At 38.7% G+C, this 22,353-nt stretch overlaps 1 protein-coding gene across 1 annotated transcript in view; it reads left to right on the top strand.

The window, feature by feature from the left end:
• The window catches only part of LOC308310660 (uncharacterized protein), a gene marked incomplete at its 3' end in the record, with an annotated part of 45,858 nt that overhangs the window by 19,087 nt on the left and 4,418 nt on the right, over positions 1-22,353 (top strand). The window contains exon 4 of the mRNA XM_080757041.1: positions 4,887-4,994. Within this exon, the coding sequence (XP_080613167.1) occupies positions 4,887-4,994 (108 nt within the window). The remainder of the gene's footprint in view (positions 1-4,886; positions 4,995-22,353) is intronic.

Below are 22,353 nucleotides of genomic sequence, written 5' to 3'. Positions count from 1 at the left end.
AGTGTAAAGGAATTGATGCAATAGTTGACTGCATTGAACTGATATTATTTTGGTTACTATTGATATTCCTGAGTTAGCTGCTTAGTGTGAGCTTGTAGATCAGATATGTTCACCACCGCCATTGTATATGGCAAAGCCTAACACCGTGTTAATCAGACCAATCAATTTAATGACAATAAAAAATCTGTATCTATCTGAAATGTTAAGATTGTTAAATGTTAAGATTACTCGATGAATCAAAAAAGTATTCAACAGAGAAATGAAGAAAATAATCAATAGTTGCTGCCATGCTAACCACACAAACACTTGAGAACGAGCGGTCACTGCATGGTCACATTCTCCGACTCTCTCTGTTTGTTGTGTAGTGATTGCGGCCATCTTAACGGCGACTCTGATGAAATGTACTATTAACGGTTAAGACGATAGTCCTAAACATCTTGGGATTAGGACGTTCGGTGTGACAGGCTGGAGGACAGTCGAAGGAAGGATAAACTGACTGGATTTGGACTTCATGACACCTACGTTTATTTCCTCTTGAGTTCCTGATCACCTCCCTGAGGGGAGGAGAGAGTCTGGCGGAAATGTAGCAAAGAAGAATACAGGAGGGAGAGAGAGAGTGGATTGTCTAAGCATCAATATTTCAGTGGACGGAACCTTGGATAAATAATTCACCCTTAGTGTCAGTCAGTGGTTCCCTCTGAGCAAGACTCTGAGTCTATACACCTGTCTGTCTGTCTCTGTCTCTCTCTCTCTCTTTCTGTCCTCCTGGCTGCAGAGACTTTACGATGCTTTATAAAGCCAGAGAACTGCACCTCTCTCCAGAGACTCTTGTGTCGGAGCTATTTATGTGCCACGCACGAAGATGAATTGTCCCCCCTGCCACCCCCACTCCCCTCTCTAAAAGACATGCAAACTGGGCTCTCACTCTTTGGCCTACACGCACACACACACACACGCACACACACGTGGACACACACAAAGGGAGCTTATTTAGGTAAGCAAAGCAGACTATTTCTCCAGATTCAGCCTGAATTACAGTAGCAGACCTATTTAGTTGTGCGGGAAGTGCATGAGGCTAATGGCACGCACGCATCAGCTAAATGCTTACTGTACATTGTAATCAGGGCAGATTTAGGGTTCTTCTGCTGTTCTGTGGGTTGAAGTAGACTTATGCACCTGCACATTGCTGCTATCATGGCTTTCCCAGATGCGATGTGCGTGCGTACGGAAAAGTGTGGACATTTTCTTAACGCAAATGCATGTGTTGTATTAAGCAGGGATACAATATTATTCCCACCGGCGAGGTCCAGAGGAGCAATATCAAAGGCGAATCCAGCTCTCTTTCTGTGTGTGTGTGCGCGTGTGTGCGTGCGTGTCCGAGAGAGACCCCTAACCAGTGGGCTTATCTGAAGCTGGAGGACGGTGTAGCTTTTCAGCCGTGAGTGTGTGCATGTGAAGATAAGGAGATAACAGTGTAATGTGTGAGTGTGTGCATGTGATAGATAACAGTGTAATGGACAATCATTTCTATTATCAAGGACCATCCATCCAGAAATCAGCAATTTGCACTATACCATGACTCGCGCACATCAAACGGTCAGACACACACACACAGACACACACACACACACACACACACACACACACACACACACACACACACACACACACACACACACACACACACACACACACACACACACGCCACACATGAACACATCCAAACCAAGTGATGGGCAGGAGTGAACAACAGTAGAAAATATTAGATACCGCACAGGGCTGGCACATTCTAGGCCAGACCAGCAATGTGTGTCGCTCAGCAAGGCTCTAATTGCTTCCCGAGTGCCGTAGATCGGCATGCTCACTGCTCCTATAGTGATAATAGCATGGGTAAATGCAGAGTACATTCGGCCAAAGTGTCTGATCTACAAGCTCACAATGTGACTCCACACGTCGTGTTGTGAGCTTTAAGATCTGTTATTTTTGGCCAAGACATTTGAAGTAAGAGGAAATAAATGATGGTCAACAGTGGTGGTCAACAGTGGTTAAACAGACTGTGTGCAAGGGGATTGTCTCAGCTCTTGGCTCTTGCCCAGTTATTAGTGGGCTACTTTATATTAGATGGACTAACGTCTAATGTTTGGTGCAGAGAGCATGGTTTGCATTGGAAAATATTCAAATGTGTTTAGTATTTTTCCCCTCAGTACTAAGAGTACTGTCAAGCAGATAAGCTGTGCTAGTTTGGGAGTAAAAAAATAAAATGTTTTGAGACCTCAGGAAAAGATGTTCTCCCACAGTTTACAGGAAAATGTCCCCTAAAGGACTGTCCTCCATGTGTCACACACATGTGGACGCACGCACGCGTGCGCGCACACGCACGCACTCACACCTACACACACACACACACACACACACACACACACACACACACACACACACACACACCTACACACACACACAGTATACTGTACGTACATTATGACTTTGTATATCTGCACATCACTAGCTCTCTCATAAATCAGCAGTCCCCGAGTAATAGTGTTCCTAACAGCACATGCACCATCTGCTCTTTTTATCTCTCTCTCTCTCACACACACTCTTTTATATAGCTGTTGATAAGCACTTTAGTTGTGTTGCAGATATATGTACTGTGTATGCATGTGCGTGCGTGTGTGAGTGTGTGTGTGCATTCATCCACATGTAATCCATGTAGCGCTTAAACCTTTGTGTAAAAACAAAATGTGGGAATGCAGCTCGAACACTTCGAAAATCAGCATGCCTATTCTGGGGGGAACAATACCCAAAATAGCTCTGTGATCTTCAAGATCACAAGGCATCACAATATGATGCGTTGTGGTTTAGTAGAGCTGCTATAATAATTATTTTATTATTACTTATTCAAATCTGATCTAATCTGCTTAATTAAACCCCTGGGTATCATGTTTTATGATGGGGGGGGGGGGGGGGGGGGTCAAAGTGGAAATCCATCTCTTGTAGAACAGTAGCTTGAATGGAGCTTAATATGCTAAAATACGGAATGAGAAGGAAGCCTGGCGTGAGGGAGTGAAACGCATATGTTAAACAGAGAAAGAGAGAGAAAAGAGGTCTTTCAGGTTTGAATTATTGATAAGCCTTTACAGTCGTGTGTGTGTGTGTGTGTGTGCGCGCTCTCTGTGTTCTGCTAACCTTTTCGCTAGAATACGGATGCTGGGGTTTAACCCATTAACGCAATCTATGCCAGATCTAAGATATCTCGTATATAGAGCTAGATCGGCGGTGGCTCGAAAATGGCCGATTACTACTTCCGGTTCACGGGGTCTTCTTCGTGGCCTTTTTCGTGCATTCTGTTGGCACTGGCACCACAGTGCTGCAGTCAATGGTGGCATGGTATCGGTTAAGACCTGAGGCAGTTCCTACAAATGCCTCCTAAATCAGTGATTCTCAAACTGTTTCTTGTCAAGGACCCCCAAATTGATGGGCTAAAAAAAAATATATATATATATATATATATATATATATATATATATATTGCATTTTATCTATCTGTTTTCCTGAAACTCTCGAGAGTGTGTGTAATGCGCAGTGCACACACTCTCTAGAGTTTCATGAAAACAGATAAAGATGAAATGCATATATATTAGGGATGCCAAACGACTCATATGTGGCCAATCGACGAATCGAGGCCTAAAATCGACGTGTCGAACGACTTTTTCCCTCATTTTTATATTTTTGTTGTTGCTGCGCAGCAGTTGAGGAGAACGCAACTATGCATTCCTTTAAGCAACACAACTTCTGCAGCTGCATCCATATGTTTAGAATTTGCATCAATGATCAAATCCCAATAATAAAAAATATTATAACAACGAAAACTGAAGGAGCAGCGGCGCCATGGGCTATAGTCCCAACTCAAGTGTCTGCAGCCTGTCAGGGACACACGTTGTTCCGTATTTTAATGTCGCGTCGGAGAATAAATACAGTATGAATGACGGCGGGATTTATTTGACAACTCTGTCCTGCTTTCTTCACGAGAAGAGAAGAGCGCTCACCGCTGCTAATATGGTAGCAGCCCTGTGGCTGTCAGTTTACTTTACGGCATGTGTAGTGTAGATGAGATGTGAACCTGGGTCTGGGAAGCTCAGAGCTGCAGCCATTGGCTCATGATACGAGCACACGACCAATGGGACAGATCATTCAGTGTTGCTAAGATACCACCACACACACGCACACACACCCTTGGACGATGGGGTCTATTCTCAAACTCAGAGCCACAGCGCTCTGCTCAAAATGAATTTGCATGTGAGGAGCGGCACTGACAGCCAGGCACAGCACAGCAGTGTCACACAGACAAACACGTACCTCTACCATTTGGAAAACATTTGAAACAGCAACGTTTATAACGTTTTACATTATAAAAAAATAATAATGCAAATAAAAACGATTTTTCGACTCATACGTTTTGAGTCGTGGGAGGCATGAGTCGATAATCGAGTCGATTTTCAACTTTTTTCAACATCCCTAATATATATATATATATATATAAATTGCATTTTATCTTTATCTGTTTTCCTGAAACTCTAGAGAGTGTGTGTAATGCGCAGTGCACACACTCTCTAGAATTTCAGGAAAACAGTTAACTGTGAGCCTCGTCATGGCTATTGCAGCTATGGCATACTTTTTGACTCACGGTCACGGTGAAAATTGGGATTTGAAACTTCAGTTGTTTTAGATCTGAGCTGCTTGTTCTATGTAGTTTCAAACTTGTACATGTTTTCATGGACATTTTTGTAGCTGTTCTGCCTTGGTGAGTTTGAAGTGAGAACGTTGAATACTTGCATCTTTAAGAATCAACCTGAGCTCCTTGTAATTTACATTTCTTTAATGTCTAGGTTCCTGACATGGATGATGATGAGGACGAAGAGGGTTTGGAGAACATCGATGAGGAGGGTGATGAAGATGGAGAGGAAGATGAGGAAGATGATGGCGAGGATGGAGAGGTGTGGATGCCATAATCTGTTAACTCCTGTCACTATTGGCAGTTGTATCTGTGTACTGTCATGACTGTTAATTTCTTATTTTTATGATGATGGAGAAGATGACTGAGATGACGTGGATCTACCAAGACCCTCAACCTTTTCTTCCCTGTTTGGTTTTTCACCTATGATCAGGAGCAAGTTTATTTTTGTGTGCTTCATCTCCATTCTGAAGCCTCTCACCTGTTTGTGCCATGTTTAAGTTCTCCTTTGACTCATCTAAATCTTATTTTTCCCCTATGTGTTTAACAAGTACCAGCTCATTCCTATCACTTGTAATGTTAGGGGGCTACGCTGGGGATGGGTGGGAACTGGAAGTAGACTGGATGTTATTGTGGGTGTTGACCGTGGCTTTTGTGTTCTCCATGTGTTTTTTGAAGAAGAGTGTCCTGTCCAGTGTAACTCCAAGATACATGGGGTGGGTATGGTTGGAGAGTTTGTGACCATCCCAAGTGACGCTCAGTTATATTTTTCACGTCTCGGTTCCTCAGGTGGAAGCTGCATAGTTGGGAATGGAAAAAGTTGGAAAAAAAGAAAAGAAATTATGGATTATAGCCCATGTTTTTTGAAATTTTGAAAAAAACAGTTATCCTCGTTTCTCATCATTTTGGACCATGGGCTATAGCCCATATCGTACGGCATACTATAGCACGCAGTTTTTCATCATTTTTGAGGATTTGAAAAAAATGAAAAAAAAAAAAAAAACGATAGGTTATAGCCCATGTTTTTTGAAATTTTGAAAAAAAAAGTTAGCCTCGTTTCTCATCATTTTGGACCGTGGGCTATAGCCCATATCGTACGGCATACTATAGCGCGCTGTTTTTCATCATTTTTGACGATTTGACAAAAATGACGAAATGACAAAACGATGGGTTATAGCCCATGTTTTTTGAATTTTTGAAAAAAGAAGTTATCCTCGTTTCTCATCATTTTGGACCATGGGCTATAGCCCATATCGTACGGCATACTATAGCACGCCGTTTTTCATCATTTTTGACGATTTGACAAAAATGAAAAAAAAAAAAACGATGGGTTATAGCCCATGTTTTTTGAAATTTTGAAAAAAAAAGTTATCCTCGTTTCTCATCATTTTGGACCATGGGCTATAGCCCATATCGTACGGCATACTATAGCACGCCGTTTTTCATCATTTTTGACGATTTGACAAAAATGAAAAAACGATGGATTATAGCCCATGTTTTTTGAAATTTTGAAAAAAAAAGTTAGCCTCGTTTCTCATCATTTTGGACCGTGGGCTATAGCCCATATCGTACGACATACTATAGCGTGCAGTTTTTCATCATTTTTGAAGATTTGAAAAAAATGACGAAATGACAAAAAAGATGGGTTATAGCCCATGTTTTTTGAAATTTTGAAAAAAAACGTTAGCCTCGTTTCACATCATTTTGGACCGTGGGCTATAGCCCATATCGTACGGCATACTATAGCACGCCGTTTTTCATCATTTTTGACGATTTGACAAAAATGAAAAAAATGAAAAAATGATGGGTTATAGCCCATGTTTTTTGAATTTTTGAAAAAAAAAGTTATCCTCGTTTCTCATCATTTTGGACCATGGGCTATAGCCCATATCGTACGGCATACTATAGCACGCCGTTTTTCATCATTTTTGACGATTTGACTAAAATGAAAAAATAAAAAACGATGGGTTATAGCCCATGTTTTTTGAAATTTTGAAAAAAAAAAGTTATCCTCGTTTCTCATCATTTTGGACCATGGCTATAGCCCATATCGTACGGCATACTATAGCACGCAGTTTTTCATCATTTTTGACGATTTGACAAAAATGAAAAAATGAAAAAAACGATGGGTTATAGCCCATGTTTTTTGAAATTTTGTAAAAAAAAGTTATCCTCGTTTCTCATCATTTTGGACCATGGGCTATAGCCCATATCGTACGGCATACTATAGCACGCCGTTTTTCATCATTTTTGACGATTTGAAAAAAATGACGAAATGACAAAAACGATGGGTTATAGCCCATGTTTTTTGAAATTTTGAAAAAAAAAGTTAGCCTCGTTTCACATCATTTTGGACCGTGGGCTATAGCCCATATCGTACGGCATACTATAGCGCGCCGTTTTTCATCATTTTTGAGGATTTGAAAAAAATGACGAAATGACAAAAACGATGGGTTATAGCCCATGTTTTTTGAAATTTTGAAAAAAAAAGTTAGCCTCGTTTCTCATCATTTTGGACCGTGGGCTATAGCCCATATCGTACGGCATACTATAGCACGCCGTTTTTCATCATTTTGGAGGATTTGAAAAAAATGACGAAATGACAAAAACGATGGGTTATAGCCCATGTTTTTTGAAATTTTGAAAAAAAAAGTTATCCTCGTTTCTCATCATTTTGGACCATGGGCTATAGCCCATATCGTACGGCATACTATAGCACGCCGTTTTTCATCATTTTGGAGGATTTGAAAAAAATGAAAAAATAAAAAAACGATGGGTTATAGCTAGGGTTGGGATTCGTTAGGATTTTTACGGTTCCGAATCCTTCCCGGATCCCTCTTAACGGTTCCGGTTCCTAACGGATCCCAATATTATTTTTTCCCATTTTTTTCTGACATAGATTATGCTTATATTATAACTAACCTAACCAAGTACATAATAAACACAAATTCATTAATTCAATTATTGAAAATGCCCTTTACAATTATGAGGTGGCACTATTATTTTAATTTCACCACCACCAGCTAGCCACCACAACTATATAATTGTTGCAATTTGTACTGTATATTGCAATTTGTACTGTATATTAAATATACAGTACATACACATTGCAATAATAATATTGTTGTGGTGACAAATGTTGTCTTTAATGTTCAGATTAACTCAACAGTCACGCGATTAATTTAGAGACAAATCAAAAGCAGTTGAGTTGCTTATAAGTTGTAAAAAATAAGTGCAGACAAATTGATTTGGCTATATTTAACGTGATTCATATAATATCAGACAGAAGGACGTCGAGTCATTGGCGGTCTAAATTAACACCATTAACAACAGTTGTAGGCTACAACACGCCTAATGAAAAGCTCTGTAGAAGTTTAGTAGTTTTTATTTTCTATTACGTTACTACTAGCCTGGGGAAAGTGAACGAGCCTTGCATCATCCTCGTCCCCCGCCGGCTGTGGTGGAGCTGCGGGGAGTGCAGGCACGGCTTTCCGCATGGCTCTCAAACGTGATGTGCCTACTGTAGATTATTCTCGTGAGTTGTGGACTCGTGTAGACATATTGATTTTGAGATGTTTCCTCGTGGACGTGGTGCAACTGGTAGCCTACAAGTTGCAACAACCTTTGCAGGGAACTATAGCATTGCATTTACTCCACTTTGCGTGCTCAGCCTCAGAGTAATTTCCCTCTCTGTTAACTACACTTTGGAGATCTCTTCGACATACTGTCCCACTCGCTCCGCGGCGGTCGCTGAATGCACAGAACAGTGGGCGTATCCTCCCCGACCCCACTCACTCATGTAGGTGGGGTGACGTCACCACAGGCTCTGCTTGCATGCATGCACAGACACAGCGGAGCTAAATGACGACTGATGAGAACCGTTTGTGGAACCGTTAATACGAAAACGATGGAACCGGCTCCGGATCCGCAATGTCGGAACCGGGTCTGAAATGGACCCGGTTCCGAATCCCAACCCTAGTTATAGCCCATGTTTTTTGAAATTTTGAAAAGAAAAAGTTAGCCTCGTTTCTCATAATTTTGGACCATGGGCTATAGCCCATACCGTACGGCATACTATAGCACGCCGTTTTTCATCATTTTGGAGGATTTGAAAAAAATGAAAAAATAAAAAAACGATGGGTTATAGCCCATGTTTTTTGAAATTTTGAAAAAAAAAGTTAGCCTCGTTTCTCATCATTTTGGACCATGGGCTATAGCCCATATCGTACGGCATACTATAGCACGCCGTTTTTCATCATTTTGGAGGATTTGAAAAAAATGAAAAAATGAATAAACGATGGGTTATAGCCCATGTTTTTTGAAATTTTGGAAAAAAAAGTTAGCCTCGTTTCTTATCATTTTGGACCATGGGCTATAGCCCATATCGTACGGCATACTATAGCGCACCGTTTTTCATCAGTTTTGAGGATTTGAAAAAAATGACGAAATGACAAAAACGATGGGTTATAGCCCATGTTTTTTGAAATTTGGAAAAAAAAAGTTATCCTCGTTTCTCATCATTTTGGACCATGGGCTATAGCCCATATCGTACGGCATACTATAGCGCGCCGTTTTTCATCATTTTTGAGGATTTAAAAAAAATGACGAAATGACAAAAACGATGGGTTATAGCCCATGTTTTCTTAAATTTTGAAAAAAAGTTATCCTCGTTTCTCATCATTTTGGAACATGGGCTATAGCCCATATCGTACGGCATACTATAGCGCGCCGTTTTTCATCATTTTTGAGGATTTGAAAAAAATGACGAAATGACAAAAACGATGGGTTATAGCCCATGTTTTTTGAAATTTGGAAAAAAAAAGTTATCCTCGTTTCTCATCATTTTGGACCATGGGCTATAGCCCATATCGTACGGCATACTATAGCGCGCCGTTTTTCATCATTTTTGAGGATTTGAAAAAAATGACGAAATGACAAAAACGATGGGTTATAGCCCATGTTTTTTGAAATTTGGAAAAAAAAAGTTAGCCTCGTTTCTCATCATTTTGGACCGTGGGCTATAGCCCATATCGTACGGCATACTATAGCGCGCCGTTTTTCATCATTTTTGAGGATATGAAAAAAATGACGAAATGACAAAAACGATGGGTTATAGCCCATGTTTTTTGAAATTTGGAAAAAAAAAGTTAGCCTCGTTTCTCATCATTTTGGACCGTGGGCTATAGCCCATATCGTACGGCATACTATGGCACGCCGTTTTTCCTCATTTTTGAGGATTAAAAAAAAAAAAAAAACGATGGGTTATAGCCCATGTTAAAAAGAAAAAAAGTTAGCCTCGTTTCTCATCATTTTGGACCATGGGCTATAGCCCATATCGTACGGCATACTATAGCGCACCGTTTTTCATCAGTTTTGAGGATTTGAAAAAAATGACAAAATGACAAAAACGATGGGTTATAGCCCATGTTTTTTGAAATTTGGAAAAAAAAAGTTATCCTCGTTTCTCATCATTTTGGACCATGGGCTATAGCCCATATCGTACGGCATACTATAGCGCGCCGTTTTTCATCATTTTTGAGGATTTGAAAAAAATGACGAAATGACAAAAACGATGGGTTATAGCCCATGTTTTTTTAAATTTTGAAAAAAAAGTTATCCTCGTTTCTCATCATTTTCGAACATGGGCTATAGCCCATATCGTACGGCATACTATAGCGCGCCGTTTTTCATCATTTTTGAGGATTTGAAAAAAATTACGAAATGACAAAAACGATGGGTTATAGCCCATGTTTTTTGAAATTTGGAAAAAAAAAGTTAGCCTCGTTTCTCATCATTTTGGACCGTGGGCTATAGCCCATATCGTACGGCATACTATAGCGCGCCGTTTTTCATCATTTTTGAGGATATGAAAAAAATGACGAAATGACAAAAACGATGGGTTATAGCCCATGTTTTTTTAAATTTGGAAAAAAAAAGTTAGCCTCGTTTCTCATCATTTTGGACCGTGGGCTATAGCCCATATCGTACGGCATACTATGGCACGCCGTTTTTCCTCATTTTTGAGGATTAAAAAAAAACAAAAAACGATGGGTTATAGCCCATGTTAAAAAAAAAAAAAAGAAAAAAAGTTAGCCTCGTTTCTCATCATTTTGGACCATGGGCTATAGCCCATATCGTACGGCATACTATAGCGCACCGTTTTTCATCAGTTTTGAGGATTTGAAAAAAATGACAAAATGACAAAAACGATGGGTTATAGCCCATGTTTTTTGAAATTTGGAAAAAAAAAGTTATCCTCGTTTCTCATCATTTTGGACCATGGGCTATAGCCCATATCGTACGGCATACTATAGCGCGCCGTTTTTCATCATTTTTGAGGATTTGAAAAAAATGACGAAATGACAAAAACGATGGGTTATAGCCCATGTTTTTTTAAATTTTGAAAAAAAAGTTATCCTCGTTTCTCATCATTTTGGAACATGGGCTATAGCCCATATCGTACGGCATACTATAGCGCGCCGTTTTTCATCATTTTTGAGGATTTGAAAAAAATTACGAAATGACAAAAACGATGGGTTATAGCCCATGTTTTTTGAAATTTGGAAAAAAAAAGTTAGCCTCGTTTCTCATCATTTTGGACCGTGGGCTATAGCCCATATCGTACGGCATACTATAGCGCGCCGTTTTTCATCATTTTTGAGGATATGAAAAAAATGACGAAATGACAAAAACGATGGGTTATAGCCCATGTTTTTTTAAATTTGGAAAAAAAAAGTTAGCCTCGTTTCTCATCATTTTGGACCGTGGGCTATAGCCCATATCGTACGGCATACTATGGCACGCCGTTTTTCCTCATTTTTGAGGATTTAAAAAAAAACAAAAAACGATGGGTTATAGCCCATGTTAAAAAAAAAAAGAAAAAAAGAAGTTAGCCTCGTTTCTCATCATTTTGGACCATGGGCTATAGCCCATATCGTACGGCATACTATAGCGCACCGTTTTTCATCAGTTTTGAGGATTTGAAAAAAATGACGAAATGACAAAAACGATGGGTTATAGCCCATGTTTTTTGAAATTTGGAAAAAAAAAGTTATCCTCGTTTCTCATCATTTTGGACCATGGGCTATAGCCCATATCGTACGGCATACTATAGCGCGCCGTTTTTCATCATTTTTGAGGATTTGAAAAAAATGACGAAATGACAAAAACGATGGGTTATAGCCCATGTTTTTTGAAATTTTGAAAAAAAAAGTTAGCCTCGTTTCTCATCATTTTGGACCGTGGGCTATAGCCCATATCGTACGGCATACTATAGCACGCCGTTTTTCATCATTTTGGAGGATTTGAAAAAAATGAAAAAATTAATAAACGATGGGTTATAGCCCATGTTTTTTGAAATTTTGGAAAAAAAAGTTAGCCTCGTTTCTCATCATTTTGGACCATGGGCTATAGCCCATATCGTACGGCATACTATAGCACGCCGTTTTTCATCATTTTTGAGGATTTGAAAAAAATGACGAAATGACAAAAACGATGGGTTATAGCCCATGTTTTTTGAAATTTTGAAAAAAAAAGTTATCCTCGTTTCTCATCATTTTGGACCATGGGCTATAGCCCATATCGTACGGCATACTATAGCACGCCGTTTTTTATCATTTTGGAGGATTTGAAAAAAATGAAAAAATAAAAAAAACGATGGGTTATAGCTAGGGTTGGGATTCGTTAGGATTTTTACGGTTCCGAATCCTTCCCGGATCCCTCTTAACGGTTCCGGTTCCTAACGGATCCCAATATTATTTTTTCCCATTTTTTTCTGACATAGATTATGCTTATATTATAACTAACCTAACCAAGTACATAATAAACACAAATTCATTAATTCAATTATTGAAAATGCTCTTTACAATTATGAGGTGGCACTATTATTTTAATTTCACCACCACCAGCTAGCCACCACAACTATATAATTGTTGCAATTTGTACTGTATATTGCAATTTGTACTGTATATTAAATATACAGTACATACACATTGCAATAATAATATTGTTGTGGTGACAAATGTTGTCTTTAATGTTCAGATTAACTCAACAGTCACGCGATTAATTTAGAGACAAATCAAAAGCAGTTGAGTTGCTTATAAGTTGTAAAAAATAAGTGCAGACAAATTGATTTGGCTATATTTAACGTGATTCATATAATATCAGACAGAAGGACGTCGAGTCATTGGCGGTCTAAATTAACACCATTAACAACAGTTGTAGGCTACAACACGCCTAATGAAAAGCTCTGTAGAAGTTTAGTAGTTTTTATTTTCTATTACGTTACTACTAGCCTGGGGAAAGTGAACGAGCCTTGCATCATCCTCGTCCCCCGCCGGCTGTGGTGGAGCTGCGGGGAGTGCAGGCACGGCTTTCCGCATGGCTCTCAAACGTGATGTGCCTACTGTAGATTATTCTCGTGAGTTGTGGACTCGTGTAGACATATTGATTTTGAGATGTTTCCTCGTGGACGTGGTGCAACTGGTAGCCTACAAGTTGCAACAACCTTTGCAGGGAACTATAGCATTGCATTTACTCCACTTTGCGTGCTCAGCCTCAGAGTAATTTCCCTCTCTGTTAACTACACTTTGGAGATCTCTTCGACATACTGTCCCACTCGCTCCGCGGCGGTCGCTGAATGCACAGAACAGTTGGCGTATCCTCCCCGACCCCACTCACTCATGTAGGTGGGGTGACGTCACCACAGGCTCTGCTTGCATGCATGCACAGACACAGCGGAGCTAAATGACGACTGATGAGAACCGTTTGTGGAACCGTTAATACGAAAACGATGGAACCGGCTCCGGATCCGCAATGTCGGAACCGGGTCTGAAATGGACCCGGTTCCGAATCCCAACCCTAGTTATAGCCCATGTTTTTTGAAATTTTGAAAAAAATAAGTTATCCTCGTTTCTCATCATTTTGGACCATGGGCTATAGCCCATATCGTACGGCATACTATAGCACGCCGTTTTTCATCATTTTGGAGGATTTGAAAAAAATGAAAAAATAAAAAAACGATGGGTTATAGCCCATGTTTTTTGAAATTTTGAAAAGAAAAAGTTAGCCTCGTTTCTCATAATTTTGGACCATGGGCTATAGCCCATACCGTACGGCATACTATAGCACGCCGTTTTTCATCATTTTGGAGGATTTGAAAAAAATGAAAAAATAAAAAAACGATGGGTTATAGCCCATGTTTTTTGAAATTTTGAAAAAAAAAGTTAGCCTCGTTTCTCATCATTTTGGACCATGGGCTATAGCCCATATCGTACGGCATACTATAGCACGCCGTTTTTCATCATTTTGGAGGATTTGAAAAAAATGAAAAAATGAATAAACGATGGGTTATAGCCCATGTTTTTTGAAATTTTGGAAAAAAAAGTTAGCCTCGTTTCTTATCATTTTGGACCATGGGCTATAGCCCATATCGTACGGCATACTATAGCGCACCGTTTTTCATCAGTTTTGAGGATTTGAAAAAAATGACGAAATGACAAAAACGATGGGTTATAGCCCATGTTTTTTGAAATTTGGAAAAAAAAAGTTATCCTCGTTTCTCATCATTTTGGACCATGGGCTATAGCCCATATCGTACGGCATACTATAGCGCGCCGTTTTTCATCATTTTTGAGGATTTAAAAAAAATGACGAAATGACAAAAACGATGGGTTATAGCCCATGTTTTCTTAAATTTTGAAAAAAAGTTATCCTCGTTTCTCATCATTTTGGAACATGGGCTATAGCCCATATCGTACGGCATACTATAGCGCGCCGTTTTTCATCATTTTTGAGGATTTGAAAAAAATGACGAAATGACAAAAACGATGGGTTATAGCCCATGTTTTTTGAAATTTGGAAAAAAAAAGTTATCCTCGTTTCTCATCATTTTGGACCATGGGCTATAGCCCATATCGTACGGCATACTATAGCGCGCCGTTTTTCATCATTTTTGAGGATTTGAAAAAAATGACGAAATGACAAAAACGATGGGTTATAGCCCATGTTTTTTTTAAATTAAAAAAAAAAAAGTTAGCCTCGTTTCTCATCATTTTGGACCGTGGGCTATAGCCCATATCGTACGGCATACTATAGCGCGCCGTTTTTCATCATTTTTGAGGATTTGAAAAAAATGACGAAATGACAAAAACGATGGGTTATAGCCCATGTTTTTTGAAATTTGGGAAAAAAAAGTTAGCCTCGTTTCTCATCATTTTGGACCATGGGCTATAGCCCATATCGTACGGCATACTATAGCGCGCCGTTTTTCATATTAAAAAAAAAAAAAAAACGATGGGTTATAGCCCATGTTTTTTTTAATTAAAAAAAAAAGAAGTTAGCCTCGTTTCTCATCATTTTGGACCATGGGCTATAGCCCATATCGCACAGCATACTATAGCGCGCCGTTTTTCATCATTTTTGAGGATTTGAAAAAAATGACGAAATGACAAAAACGATGGGTTATAGCCCATGTTTTTTTAAATTTTGAAAAAAAAGTTATCCTCGTTTCTCATCATTTTGGAACATGGGCTATAGCCCATATCGTACGGCATACTATAGCGCGCCGTTTTTCATCATTTTTGAGGATTTGAAAAAAATGACGAAATGACAAAAACGATGGGTTATAGCCCATGTTTTTTTTAAATTAAAAAAAAAAAAGTTAGCCTCGTTTCTCATCATTTTGGACCATGGGCTATAGCCCATATCGTACGGCATACTATAGCGCGCCGTTTTTCATCATTTTTGAGGATTTGAAAAAAATGACGAAATGACAAAAACGATGGGTTATAGCCCATGTTTTTTGAAATTTGGAAAAAAAAAGTTAGCCTCGTTTCTCATCATTTTGGACCATGGGCTATAGCCCATATCGTACGGCATACTATAGCGCGCCGTTTTTCATATTAAAAAAAAACAAAAAACGATGGGTTATAGCCCATGTTTAAAAAAAAAAAAAAAAAAAAAAGTTAGCCTCGTTTCTCATCATTTTGGACCATGGGCTATAGCCCATATCGCACAGCATACTATAGCGCGCCGTTTTTCATCATTTTTGAGGATTTGAAAAAAATGACGAAATGACAAAAACGATGGGTTATAGCCCATGTTTTTTTAAATTTTGAAAAAAAAGTTATCCTCGTTTCTCATCATTTTGGAACATGGGCTATAGCCCATATCGTACGGCATACTATAGCGCGCCGTTTTTCATCATTTTTGAGGATTTGAAAAAAATGACGAAATGACAAAAACGATAGGTTATAGCCCATGTTTTTTGAAATTTGGAAAAAAAAAGTTAGCCTCGTTTCTCATCATTTTGGACCGTGGGCTATAGCCCATATCGTACGGCATACTATAGCGCGCCGTTTTTCATCATTTTTGAGGATATGAAAAAAATGACGAAATGACAAAAACGATGGGTTATAGCCCATGTTTTTTGAAATTTGGAAAAAAAAAGTTAGCCTCGTTTCTCATCATTTTGGACCGTGGGCTATAGCCCATATCGTACGGCATACTATGGCACGCCGTTTTTCCTCATTTTTGAGGATTAAAAAAAAAAAAAAAACGATGGGTTATAGCCCATGTTAAAAAAAAAAAAAAGAAAAAAAGTTAGCCTCGTTTCTCATCATTTTGGACCATGGGCTATAGCCCATATCGTACGGCATACTATAGCGCACCGTTTTTCATCAGTTTTGAGGATTTGAAAAAAATGACAAAATGACAAAAACGATGGGTTATAGCCCATGTTTTTTGAAATTTGGAAAAAAAAAGTTATCCTCGTTTCTCATCATTTTGGACCATGGGCTATAGCCCATATCGTACGGCATACTATAGCGCGCCGTTTTTCATCATTTTTGAGGATTTGAAAAAAATGACAAAATGACAAAAACGATGGGTTATAGCCCATGTTTTTTTAAATTTTGAAAAAAAAGTTATCCTCGTTTCTCATCATTTTGGAACATGGGCTATAGCCCATATCGTACGGCATACTATAGCGCGCCGTTTTTCATCATTTTTGAGGATTTGAAAAAAATTACGAAATGACAAAAACGATGGGTTATAGCCCATGTTTTTTGAAATTTGGAAAAAAAAAGTTAGCCTCGTTTCTCATCATTTTGGACCATGGGCTATAGCCCATATCGCACAGCATACTATAGCGCGCCGTTTTTCATCATTTTTGAGGATTTGAAAAAAATGACGAAATGACAAAAACGATAGGTTATAGCCCATGTTTTTTGAAATTTGGAAAAAAAAAGTTAGCCTCGTTTCTCATCATTTTGGACCGTGGGCTATAGCCCATATCGTACGGCATACTATAGCGCGCCGTTTTTCATCATTTTTGAGGATATGAAAAAAATGACGAAATGACAAAAACGATGGGTTATAGCCCATGTTTTTTGAAATTTGGAAAAAAAAAGTTAGCCTCGTTTCTCATCATTTTGGACCGTGGGCTATAGCCCATATCGTACGGCATACTATGGCACGCCGTTTTTCCTCATTTTTGAGGATTAAAAAAAAAAAAAAAACGATGGGTTATAGCCCATGTTAAAAAAAAGAAATAAGAAAAAAAGTTAGCCTCGTTTCTCATCATTTTGGACCATGGGCTATAGCCCATATCGTACGGCATACTATAGCGCACCGTTTTTCATCAGTTTTGAGGATTTGAAAAAAATGACAAAATGACAAAAACGATGGGTTATAGCCCATGTTTTTTGAAATTTGGAAAAAAAAAGTTATCCTCGTTTCTCATCATTTTGGACCATGGGCTATAGCCCATATCGTACGGCATACTATAGCGCGCCGTTTTTCATCATTTTTGAGGATTTGAAAAAAATGACGAAATGACAAAAACGATGGGTTATAGCCCATGTTTTTTTAAATTTTGAAAAAAAAGTTATCCTCGTTTCTCATCATTTTGGAACATGGGCTATAGCCCATATCGTACGGCATACTATAGCGCGCCGTTTTTCATCATTTTTGAGGATTTGAAAAAAATTACGAAATGACAAAAACGATGGGTTATAGCCCATGTTTTTTGAAATTTGGAAAAAAAAAGTTAGCCTCGTTTCTCATCATTTTGGACCGTGGGCTATAGCCCATATCGTACGGCATACTATAGCGCGCCGTTTTTCATCATTTTTGAGGATATGAAAAAAATGACGAAATGACAAAAACGATGGGTTATAGCCCATGTTTTTTTAAATTTGGAAAAAAAAAGTTAGCCTCGTTTCTCATCATTTTGGACCGTGGGCTATAGCCCATATCGTACGGCATACTATGGCACGCCGTTTTTCCTCATTTTTGAGGATTAAAAAAAAAAAAAAAACGATGGGTTATAGCCCATGTTAAAAAAAAAAAGAAAAAAATAAGTTAGCCTCGTTTCTCATCATTTTGGACCATGGGCTATAGCCCATATCGTACGGCATACTATAGCGCACCGTTTTTCATCAGTTTTGAGGATTTGAAAAAAATGACGAAATGACAAAAACGATGGGTTATAGCCCATGTTTTTTGAAATTTGGAAAAAAAAAGTTATCCTCGTTTCTCATCATTTTGGACCATGGGCTATAGCCCATATCGTACGGCATACTATAGCGCGCCGTTTTTCATCATTTTTGAGGATTTGAAAAAAATGACGAAATGACAAAAACGATGGGTTATAGCCCATGTTTTTTTAAATTTTGAAAAAAAAGTTATCCTCGTTTCTCATCATTTTGGAACATGGGCTATAGCCCATATCGTACGGCATACTATAGCGCGCCGTTTTTCATCATTTTTGAGGATTTGAAAAAAATGACGAAATGACAAAAACTATGGGTTATAGCCCATGTTTTTTGAAATTTGGAAAAAAAAAGTTAGCCTCGTTTCTCATCATTTTGGACCGTGGGCTATAGCCCATATCGTACGGCATACTATAGCGCGCCGTTTTTCATCATTTTTGAGGATATGAAAAAAATGACGAAATGACAAAAACGATGGGTTATAGCCCATGTTTTTTGAAATTTGGAAAAAAAAAGTTAGCCTCGTTTCTCATCATTTTGGACCGTGGGCTATAGCCCATATCGTACGGCATACTATGGCACGCCGTTTTTCCTCATTTTTGAGGATTTGAAAAAAATGACGAAATGACAAAAACGATGAGTTATAGCCCATGTTTTTTGAAATTTGGGAAAAAAAAGTTAGCCTCGTTTCTCATCATTTTGGACCGTGGGCTATAGCCCATATCGTACGGCATACTATGGCACGCCGTTTTTCATCATTTTTGAGGATTAAAAAAAAAAACGATGGGTTATAGCCCATGTTTTTTGAAAAAAAAAAAAAAAAGTTAGCCTTGTTTCTCATCATTTTGGACCATGGGCTCCTGGTTATTTTCGGAGGTTTTCTTTTTCTTCTTTTCCCCATGTTGAAAGTGATCTATGAAAAATGATCTCCATGTAACCATGGGGATGCGTGGTATGAGAGAGAGACGGCGGCGCGGCTTCCATGACAACTTCAAGGCAAACTCAAACTTAATTGGAAATATTGTCCAGGTAACAATAATCCCATTCTTTCTGGCACAAACGTTAAACGCAGTTTGTCACTCTGTTTGACAGTTTTCCCTGGACCCTTATTAGATCTTGAGAGCATACAATGAAACCAAATGGACCTGTGAGGGGCTGAGGGCCCATTTGGTTTCATATACGCTTTCAAGAATTACATTATTGCTATTGTTAAACATCTGCATTTACAAGAAGTCTCCACAGAAGTCTCCCACTGTACCTTCGCCAGGCAGCCTCTGTAGACCTTCTTAAAGCACAGCTCAAGAAAAGACCCACTTCTACACTCTTGCTTTTACATTTTTTGTTGTTCATGTCCTCACTGTATTGCATTACCATTACTGCTATTATTTTGTATATATAATGTTTTATTCCTTGCTTTTCTTTTATTTCTTTCTCCATTAATGCTCTGTACAGCATTTCATGTCATACTTTACTTTACATGTCATAAATACTTTGAATAGGAGAGACGGAGTTTAATTGCCAGTCAAAGCAAAGACTGGATGATCATGGCACGTCTTCGCAGGACATGCTTGTGTGAGGGTGGAAATGTAGATGTTTTGGTTTTGTTTTAATATGTGATTTTCGTGATTTGCTGTGTTTTATAATTTTGCATGCTGTAGAGTGAGATTATTGCAGAGTGATTTTACTTTCTTTATTTTTTTGCTTAATATTGTATTTCTGTTTGAACTGCATGATTTTGTATAACTTTATTTTTCCACTGACTGGCTATACACTATAAGGCCAAATTCCAATAACCCAAATCTCGGCCACTCCCTCACTCACACTCCAGCATGGCGGTGTTACAGTGAAATTGGTGACCTGCCCAGATATGTGACCATTTTATGGACTTCACACAATTTACATAGAGGTCTTTATATACGTGGCCTAAAGCTAAATACCGCTAAATTGAACCTATGCTACCATGGGCTATAGCCCATATCGTACGGCATACTATAGCATAGAAATGTAAAATTTACATTTCAACGAAAGGACCTGTAAATGACAACACAAAAACTAAGGCACTGGTGTCGTACTTCTGGTTTACCGGAACGGGGTGCAACTCCCTGCAGTGCCCTGCTCAATTTGTTGTATTTACATGGTTCATTGGTCTCAGAGGTCATCGCTATAGTTTTCATCATTGAGTGTTGCGGAGGATTGCGGAAATTGCGGAAAGCGTAATTGCGGAAATTGCGGAAAGCGTAATTGCGGAAATTGCGGAAAGCGTAATTGCGGAAATTGCGGAAAGCGTAATTGCGGAAATTGCGGAAAGCGTAATTGCGGAAATTGCGGAAAGGGTAATTGCGGAAATTGCGGAATTGCGGAAATTGCGGAAATGGATAATTTTTTTTTTCAAAATTGTGGAATTGCGGAAATTGCGGAAATCGAAATTGCGGAAATGGAAATTACGGAAATTGCGGAATTGGTGGATAACTTTTTTTTCAAAATTGCGGAAAATGCGGAATTGCGGAAATGGAAATTGCGGAAATTGCGGAAATGGTGGATAACTTTTTTTTTCAAAATTGCGGAATTGCGGAAAATTCGGAAATTGCGGAAATGGTAATTGCGGAATTGCGGAAATTGCGGAAATGGTGGATAACTTTTTTTTTCAAAATTGTGGAATTGCGGAAAATTCGGGAATTGCGGAATTGCGGAAATTGCGGAAATGGAAATTACGTAAATTGCGGAATTGCGGAAATTGCGGAATTGCGGAAATCGAAATTGCGGAAATTGCGGAAAGCGTAATTGCGGAAATTGCGGAAAGCGTAATTGCGGAAATTGCGGAATTGCGGAAATTGCGGAAATGGATAATTTTTTTTTTCAAAATTGTGGAATTGCGGAAATTGCGGAAATCGAAATTGCGGAAATGGAAATTACGGAAATTGCGGAATTGGTGGATAACTTTTTTTTTCAAAATTGCGGAATTGCGGAAAATGCGGAATTGCGGAAATCGAAATTGCGGAAATGGTAATTGCGGAAATTGCGGAAATGGTAATTGCGGGAATTGTAATTGCGGAAATTGCAGAAATTGAAAATTGCGGAAATTGCGGAAATTGCGACTATAGACTATAGCGATGACCTCTGAGACCATGGACCAATGAACCATGTAAATACAACAAATTGAGCAGGGCACTGCAGGGAGTTGCACCCCGTTCCGGTAAACCAGAAGTACTACACCAGTGCCTTAGTTTTTGTGTTGTCATTTACAGGTCCTTTCAAAAGTTCTATAAAAAATTAAAAAGTGATCCAACCCTGTCATTTCAGCGTGAAAATGACGAAATGACAAAAACGATGGGTTATAGCCCATGTTTTTTGAAATTTTGAAAAAAAAAGTTAGCCTCGTTTCACATCATTTTGGACCGTGGGCTATAGCCCATATCGTACGGCATACTATAGCGTGCCGTTTTTCATCATTTTTGAGGATTTGAAAAAAATGACGAAATGCCAAAAACGATGGGTTATAGCCCATGTTTTTTTAAATTTTGAAAAAAAAAGTTAGCCTCGTTTCTCATCATTTTGGACCGTGGGCTATAGCCCATATCGTACGGCATACTATAGGGCGCAGTTTTTCATCATTTTTGAAGATTTGAAAAAAATGACGAAATGACAAAAACGATGGGTTATAGCCCATGTTTTTTGAAATTTTGAAAAAAAAGAAATTAGCCTCGTTTTACATCATTTTGGACCGTGGGCTATAGCCCATATCGTACGGCATACTATAGCGCGCCGTTTTTCATCATTTTTGAGGATTTGAAAAAAATTACGAAATGACAAAAACGATGGGTTATAGCCCATGTTTTTTGAAATTTTGAAAAAAAAAGTTAGCCTCGTTTCTCATCATTTTGGACCGTGGGCTATAGCCCATATCGTACGGCATACTATAGCGCGCAGTTTTTCATCATTTTTGAGGATTTGAAAAAAATGACGAAATGACAAAAACGATGGGTTATAGCCCATGTTTTTTGAAATTTTGAAAAAAAAAGTTAGCCTCGTTTCTCATCATTTTGGACCGTGGGCTATAGCCCATATCGTACGGCATACTATAGCGCGCAGTTTTTCATCATTTTTGAGGATTTGAAAAAAATTACGAAA

Source organism: Protomyctophum bolini (assembly GCF_963924005.1).
Source record: "Protomyctophum bolini genome assembly, chromosome: 23".
NCBI lineage: Eukaryota > Metazoa > Chordata > Actinopteri > Myctophiformes > Myctophidae > Protomyctophum > Protomyctophum bolini.
Note: the sequence above shows the minus strand (reverse complement) of the source record. Positions and strands in the feature narration are given on the sequence as shown.